This window comes from Lolium rigidum, chromosome 3, assembly GCF_022539505.1.
Source record: "Lolium rigidum isolate FL_2022 chromosome 3, APGP_CSIRO_Lrig_0.1, whole genome shotgun sequence".
Classification (NCBI taxonomy): domain Eukaryota; kingdom Viridiplantae; phylum Streptophyta; class Magnoliopsida; order Poales; family Poaceae; genus Lolium; species Lolium rigidum.
In genome coordinates, this window is record NC_061510.1 from 242,233,427 (window position 1) to 242,241,360 (window position 7,934).

Here is a 7,934-nt window from a genome sequence, read left to right on the forward strand (position 1 = left end):
ATTGTGAATAATAACTTTTTTTCGTTGTTTTTATAGAAACTTTTCTTATTTGCCCCCTGCACTTTTTTGTTTCGGCCCATGACAGAAGCCCTCGACGGCCCATTAATTACAAGCTCTATACTCTGATTCGTAAATTTCCTCCATGGATGCATCGTCGTCGAGCAATCCCCGAGACGAGGTCGTCCCGTCGCCGGCAAGGTGAGAGATGAGCCTCTCCGCCACCTTCCGGGCCACCAAAATTCCTCGCACCGCCGCCCCTCGCAAGGTCTGCAAGGTTGCCCCCTCCACAGCATCGGCCTCGGCCGCCTCCGCGTCCGGAGATCCACCGTCCGAGGCCGCCGCCAAGAAGAAAAAGGAGGCTGCAGCGTGGTGCGTCTACCTCATCGCCTCCTCCCAGGTCCCCCGCACCTACGTCGGCGTCACTACGGACTTCCCTCGCCGGTGATTCATCCCTCTCCTCCGTTCCCCTCTCCTGGTCTCTAGCCTGACGCAACCTCAGGTACAAGTTAGTTGGCTGATGAATCCTGGAGCTTGATTCCACCCAAATTGATGCCTCTGTTTGCTTGAATTCCTCTCGCGATAACTGAGATTTCGTTCGAGCTCGACAAAGATTCAGCCATTCTACTGCAAACACCAATGTTGTTAAAAGACTGAATAATGATGTAGGATTGCAGAAATTTCTAATTTTTTTCATGTTCTGTCTTATAGCAGTGTAGAAAATGCATTTTTTTAATGTTCTTTCTGTGTTGATGTTGGTGTATATTGACGGTTCTAAAAGGTTAGAATGTGTCCCGGCGACACGAAAAAACGAACGTGTTTAGTCATATCACATAGTTGTATTAATTTTTAATGAAAAGATCGTTTTTTTATAGCTTGCGACAACATAATGGGGAGTTAAAAGGTGGCGCAAAAGCCTCCTCCTCTGGAAGGCCGTGGAATCTTGCTTGCCTTGTTGAAGGCTTCGTCAACAGAAGTGAAGGTTAGTAAAGTAAAAAATCTCATCTTTTTATAACTTAATCTGAGATGTTTCTAGAATTGCATTCCATGCTCTAGATTACCCTGTCAAACTATGTTTATTTAACCATGCCTAGCATAACTCCCAACATGAATCTTCATCCCAATGTGTAATGAGTGGTTCACCTATGTTCTACACTTCCATACTCCCTCTGTCCCGAAAAGTATGTTGCTGATTTGTTTGTGTGAGTTCTTCAGTTGGTTTAATGATCATTTATTTATGATTTTCAGATTAATCAATCTTTGGGTGTAAACTATTATTATTTCCCCCACTCTTTTCACATTTTCTTTTGGCAAATTGAGATTTTTATTTATCAATATCTTAGGCAAAAGTAGAGCCAGAATTCTTTCAAAACAGATATTGAAATGTTAACATGGTTAACAAATTCCAATCTATACCAGAATGCATACTTTACGACATATATACTTGCAAGATGCATATGCAACTTACAGTAATAGAAAATGGCTGTTTCCATATTGAAGTTGAACTGAGCAAGATGGCCTATTTGTCTTTCACATACTTGCAAGATGCATATGCAAAATTTTCATTAATAGAAAATGTCCATTCCCCTATTCAAGAGTTGAGCAGAGCAAGATACCCTATTTGTCTTTTTTGCAGCATGTGAGTTTGAATCGAGATGGAAGAACATCTCGAAAAAGATGACACGGAAGAGAGGTGAGCCGGGAATGAACACAGTGTTGCAGCACCGAGAAGTTGCATTGAGCAGAGTGAAATCCTTTTTGGATTGCAGCCACCTCAGCATCAAATGGCACTCAAGCTGAGGTTGTTTCTCCGCTGTTGTATGTACACACTTTTAACTATGCAAGGAACTGCTCCACCAACTGATAAAGTTCGTCAATATTGTTGTTTGAAGAGGCTTTTTGACTTCCATAGTTATGTAGTACAAAAAGGTTCCCATGTCTTCCAGCTCTCAATTGGGCATATGTATGAAAAGATGTGCTAGCAGAATCATCATGCTGGCCAATTGTATCTGTTGTATATGAGGACATCCTGATGATGGAACTGGTTACTGGTACATGTAATGTATTTCCTCCCCATTAGCAGCATTGGCCATTGTTTAGGGAAACTCTTCCTATCAGTATACAAAGAAGAGTGTTTCTACAGTATTCATGGTGTACTTGGATTCAGTATTATAATGTATGATCTTTAACAGGCTTCTCTGGGATCATCCTTTTTGCATTTAAGTTCTGGTGTGGTAGTGGTAACTGAACCTTGCAAGGTACACCAGCAATGTCCTTGGCAGGTCATCAAACACACAAAATTATCGCTGCGGGGTTTCACTATCGGGCGACATCAGCATAAGGAATACCCTTAAACATGCATAAAATATAATTTATTGTCGTTTGGTTTTTATACAACGAATATGCTTAAGCTGTTTTAGAAGTGAAAACTCTTCTCATAATCTTGCTGGTAATATATAGGCGGTGACTGGTAACTGATGAGGACACCGGTAGAGGTAGGGCGTGTCTGACGACCTGGAGGTGAACGTCACGCTTGGCTAGAGCTGGATGATGGCCAAAAGGGAGAGATGGAAATCGGGCGTGCTACAGGTAGAGGGACTTCGGGCTCGGACGATGACCAAACACACAACACAATGTATCATTGCGCGGAGTTCACAGCCCGACGATATAGCATACTAATATGTAATTTATTAATATTCGGTGGGCATTACACATAAGAAAAGGGCTTTAAAAATATGCCTAAGAAAGGTGAGCATTACACATAAGAAAAGCTAAAAATACGCCTAGGAACAAAACGTAGATAGTGATGAAAAGTCCTATTTGCTAATAACTACTAAACCAACATAAGGCAGACAGCTTGACCGAAGCAATGTAGAATTATAGACAGCCAACTCCTATGTCCGTGTAGCTACACCGACGTAGGGCCCATCCATGGTTCCTATATAAAGTTTGCCATCGGCTCTCTCCATTATCTCGGATGGTTTAACTCTTTTGGGGCCTCTCATCTCTTCAACTATCTTCCCGTCGCGTCCAACCCTCACAGCGAGCAGATGGTTGTCGACGCCAAAGGGCCGCTCATTCTTCTCGCCGTGTAACGCCACCCAGTACCCACCTTTCCTATCCGGCCTCACATTATCAGGGTAGCCCGGAAGGTCGGCAAAGGGCTCTGTTGTGCCTGCCTTGGAGCCTCTGATCCAGTGCCGAAGTAACTTGCACGGTCCAGTAGACGCGACCACGAGGTGTGTCCGGTCGTAGCTTATAGCAACGCCGTTCGGGTATGCCAAGCCAGCTTGGAGAACCTGGACATCTCCCGTTTGGGGATCGTACACCAATAGACGGCCTGTTGCGTCATGCGTGTTTGTAACCAGTTCGTGCTGCGACCTGTCGTAGTTCATGGAACTATCTGTGAAATAGACTTGGCCGGTGATCTGGTCGACATCAATCCCGTTGGTGAAGCGAAGAGGTAGACCATCAATCTCGCTGACCAGCACCGTGGCCTCCCCTCCATCAGGTCCGACTCGCATGAGCCCCTTGTAGGCGTCGGCCACGTATAGATTTCCGGACTTGTGATGGAATTGCAGGCCGAGCGGCCTGCCGCAGAGGGTCTCCGGGTTGGTCGCCGGACGGAGCTTGGCAAACCTGCAGGCATCGCTGTTGTAGTCCGGACTGGAGGTGAAGGTTGTCCAGCCGAGCTCGTCGCCGTTCCACTTCAGGACGCGGCCGTCGGAGACGCTGCTGTACGGACCCTGGCCTTGGCTGTCGAACGCAACGCTCTCTGGTCCTCTGACTGATCCGTCCGGTAGCGGTATGCGCTGGCTCTGGGTGGCGTCGAAGCTCGCGACGGTTGCCGCCATGGCAGCGGGCATGAACAGCATCGCCATGATAACTACCGCGATAGTTGCCTTGACGAGACGGCTCATCGCGCACCCCATGTTTGGCTAACCTTAGCTCTTCAGCCGGTCTCGATCTCTTTTTGTTGGAAGAAAGTTTCGCTAGTGTTTTGGCTGAGGATCTTGCGATGGCTTGTTTTGGGGCGGAAGCACTGCAGGCGCCTTGCTCTTATACACGCCGTCCGTACGTAGCCATGGGTGCTTCTCATACCCGACTCGGTGGAGGTGTCCGGTTTATTCCCTTCTACCGAGTCTCCTCCAAGTCTAACTCACACACGAGTACGATTTGCCGCACAACCAGAAACATAGTGCATGACGGGAAGGGCATGGATGTCGTTATGGGCACAGAAGAGGGGAAGAAAGGGGAGGCGAACGGCAATACGGAGCCATCCATGCGGGACGCAGGGGAGGTGGATGGAGATTTTGTAGAACATTCTGATGGTAAAAAGAAGGATGGGAAGAAATATAAGAAAGTGCCACGAGAGAAGTTGCGAAATGACGAGAGTGTGCCTAATCCAATCGAACTGTCAGGGAAGAAACATAATTTATCGGATGATGGTGATGAGGAGAGGCAGAGTAAGTGTAAGAAGAACAGGAAGGATGAGGTGGGTATGATGGTGGTGATAGAGGAAAGTCTTGCTAATTCATCGGCCGGGCTGCAGGAGCAGCCCCGCCGGGACCAATGATCGCTGCAAGTTTGAACTGCCGGGGACTCGGGAATGGCCCGGCAGTTCGTGGCCTCTTGTCTTTCAAGAGGGAGGTGGACCCGGATGTGCTCTTTCTTGCTGAAACGAAGCTTTATGAGAATGAGATGGAGAGGTTTAGGTGGTTGCTTGAGCTTCCTCACATGTGTGTGAAGAATCCAGAGGGGAGAAGTAGAGGCGTTGCTTTGTTCTGGAAGAGAAGTGTTAATGTGTCCTTGAGATCTGTTGGTAGGAGACATATTGACGTTGATATCACTAATGAGGATGGAAGAGTGTGGCGTATGACAGGGATATATGGTGAATCACAGGGAGATAGGAAACCAGAAACATGGCGCACGATGAGAACACTTAAACAGCAACATCAAGATGGAAGACCGTGGCTTTGTTTTGGAGACTTCAATGAGATTCTGTCAAACTCGGAGAAAGCAGGAGGTATTTTACGCCCACAAATATGTATGGATAATTTCCGTAATGCACTACAAACATGCGAGCTGGCTGATCTTGGTTTTGAGGGTGATCTGTACACGTGGAGGAACCATAGTAAGAACGTTGCGACATATATTTGCGAGAGATTGGACCGGGCAACGGCTACAAGTGAATGGTGTGCTTTGTATCCAAATTTCCGAGTGGTGCATGGGGATACCTACCACTCGGATCATAGACCTATAATAGTGCATCTTGATGAAGAAGCAATGTCATACCAACGCTCTGCGAAGGGTCCGTTCAGGTTTGAGGCGCGTTGGTTACAGGAGGAGGGGTGTGATCAAGTGATAGAAATGGCGTGGAAGGAAGGCTGGGATAGTGGTGGCCAAAATGTGTCGGATGCTCTAAAATCGGTGGCAAACCAATTGCAGGCATGGGATGAAAATGTGATCGGCGATCTAGGAAGGAGAATAAAAACAACAAAGAAGGAGTTGAATAAATGTATGAGGAAGCCGATCTCGCAGGAGAAGGTGACAGAGGAGGCGAGGCTGCGGTGTCGTCTAGAGTTGTTGGAGGAAATGAATAACACGAAGTGGAAACAGCGTGCCATACGTGGTGGTTAAGAGATGGTGATCGTAACACGCGATATTTTCATGCAGCTGCGACGACACGGAAGAAAAATAACATGATAAAAGAGTTACGAAAGGAGGATGGGACGGTGGTGGCGGCGGGGAAAGAACTAACCGATTATGTTATATCTTATTTTCAGGACCTTTTTACCTCAAGTGCGGGTGATCGACTTGAAGAATTAATTGGGAAGGTGGTGCCTCGTGTGTCCAATGAAACAAATAATCTTTTGATGGCAGAGTTCACACGTAGTGAGGTTAAGGTGACTTTGGATTGTATTGGTAGTTTGAAGGCTCCCGGTCCTGATGGTATGCAATCTCTAGTTTATAAGAAATATTGGCATTTGATGGGTGACCAGATCGTCGATGAGGTGCTATATGTGCTTAATGGTGGTCCAATTCCGGACGGGTGGAATGATACTTATGTTGTATTGATTCCTAAGGTGAAGAAACCAAGTCGGATTAAGGATCTGCGGCCAATTAGCTTATGCAATGTGCTATATAAACTTGTCTCTAAGGTACTTGCTAACCGGTTGAAATTAATTCTTCCTGATGTGATATCAGGGAATCAAAGTGCGTTCGTGCCGGGTCGCTTAATCACAGACAATGTACTGATTGCTTATGAATTGTCACACTATCTGATGAACAAAAGGAGTGGAAAAGAGGGTTTTGCGGCGGTAAAGGCTGATATGAGCAAAGCTTACGATAGAGTGGAATGGAGTTTTTTGGAAGCAATGATGATTAAGTTGGGATTTTGTAGAGCGTGGGTGAAGTTGATTATGAAATGTGTGACCACTGTCAAATATCAGATTAAGGTGAATGGCGAATTGACAGGAAAATTCATGCCCACAAGAGGTCTAAGGCAGGGGGATCCTCTTTCTCCCTACTTGTTTGTGATTTGTGCTGAAGGGTTGTCTGCACTGTTGTATGATGCAGAAGTCAACGGTCGTATTAGTGGTGTCAAGATATGTCAAACGGCACCCGCTGTGACACATTTGTTCTTTGCAGATGATTCGATTCTTCTCATTAAAGCTGACAATGAGGAGGCTTTAGCCCTTCGAGAAATTCTTGAACTGTACGAGAATTGTTCTGGACAGTGTATCAACGCTGAGAAATCAGCCATCATGTTCAGCAAGAATTCAAGTCAAGTTCAAAAGGATTTGGTGAAGGGTGTTCTTGCAATTCATGGTGACGCGTGGAATGAGAAATATCTCGGGTTGCCTGTCTATGTTGGAAAATCGAAGAAAAAGGCGTTTGCTTATCTAAAGGATAAAATATGGGCTCGTATTCAAGGGTGGATAGAGAAGTTATTATCCAAGGCGGGTAAGGAGGTTTTGATAAAAGCGATTGCTCAGGCAATCCCGACGTTTGCAATGTCCTGCTTCTATTTGACAAAGAGCTTTTGTGATGACATAAGTAATATGATTGGCAAGTTTTGGTGGAGTCAGCAAGATAAGACTAACAAGATCCATTGGATAGGGTGGCAGATGCTGACTAAGCCGAAATCGATGGGAGGGTTAGGCTTCAGGGACATTCACGACTTCAATATTGCGATGTTGTCGCGACAGGCTTGGAGGTTGCTTCAACAACCTGACAGTTTATGTGCACAGATTTTGCGAGCCCGATACTACCCTGATGGTGACCTTCTTGCTGCTGCACCCACGGATGGTATATCATATGCTTGGAGGAGTATTTTGCATGGTGTTTACTTGATAAAAAAAGGGTACATATGGCGTATTGGTAATGGAGAATCAGTGAGAATATGGTCTGACCCATGGATCCCTAAGGTATGGGATAGGAAAATATCTACTCCTCGGAACGGAAATTTGCTTCAGAGGGTTTGTGATCTTATAAGTCCAATAACTGGTACGTGGGACGAACAGTTAGTCAGAGACACTTTCAGTACCAATGATGCTAGCTTAATTCTGAGTATGCCGGTTCGTGCTGATGCGGAAGATTTCATAGCATGACATTTTGATAGTAAAGGACTACATTCGGTGAAGCAGGCTTATAAACTGCAGGTACAGCTTGGTGAAAATGAAAGGAATGGTGGCAGGGCTGGGAGTTCTACGGATGTGAGTAATCTTGATAGCGGAGGTGATGATCGTTGGCGACGTATTTGGAAAATCCCATGTCCTCCGAAGATCCAGATGTTTATTTGGAGACTGGCACACAACACTCTTGCTTTAAGGCCAAACCTAGCAAGACGTGGTGTCATTTTGGATAATGTTAACTGCTTGTTCTGTCAAAGTTGCATGGAAGAGGGCGCTCATCTTTTTGTTAAGTGTACTAAA

General features: G+C 45.8%; 2 protein-coding genes across 2 annotated transcripts; one reads left to right on the forward strand and one right to left on the reverse strand.

The window, feature by feature from the left end:
• Window positions 1-161: 161 nt before the first annotated feature.
• Window positions 162-2,215, forward strand: LOC124703214 (structure-specific endonuclease subunit slx1). The gene is made up of 3 exons (XM_047235440.1): window positions 162-441; window positions 873-979; window positions 1,634-2,215. The coding sequence occupies exons 1-3, from the start codon at window positions 206-208 to the stop codon at window positions 1,795-1,797; spliced, it is 507 nt and encodes a 168-aa protein (XP_047091396.1). The 5' UTR covers window positions 162-205; the 3' UTR covers window positions 1,798-2,215.
• Window positions 2,216-2,891: 676 nt separating this feature from the next.
• Window positions 2,892-3,929, reverse strand: LOC124696263 (protein STRICTOSIDINE SYNTHASE-LIKE 10-like). The gene has a single exon (XM_047229014.1). The coding sequence runs from the start codon at window positions 3,927-3,929 to the stop codon at window positions 2,892-2,894; it is 1,038 nt and encodes a 345-aa protein (XP_047084970.1).
• Between the last annotated feature and the right edge of the window lie 4,005 nt (window positions 3,930-7,934).

Bases quoted from the DNA above. Each gene is read 5' to 3' on its own strand.
- LOC124703214 (XM_047235440.1), top strand. From the start codon at position 206: ATGAGCCTCTCCGCCACCTTCCGGGCCACCAAAATTCCTCGCACCGCC. The intron at 442-872 runs GTGATTCATCCC...GTTTTTTTATAG, and splicing joins ACTACGGACTTCCCTCGCCG to CTTGCGACAACATAATGGGG. The intron at 980-1,633 runs GTTAGTAAAGTA...TCTTTTTTGCAG, and splicing joins CTTCGTCAACAGAAGTGAAG to CATGTGAGTTTGAATCGAGA.
- LOC124696263 (XM_047229014.1), bottom strand. From the start codon at position 3,929: ATGGGGTGCGCGATGAGCCGTCTCGTCAAGGCAACTATCGCGGTAGTT.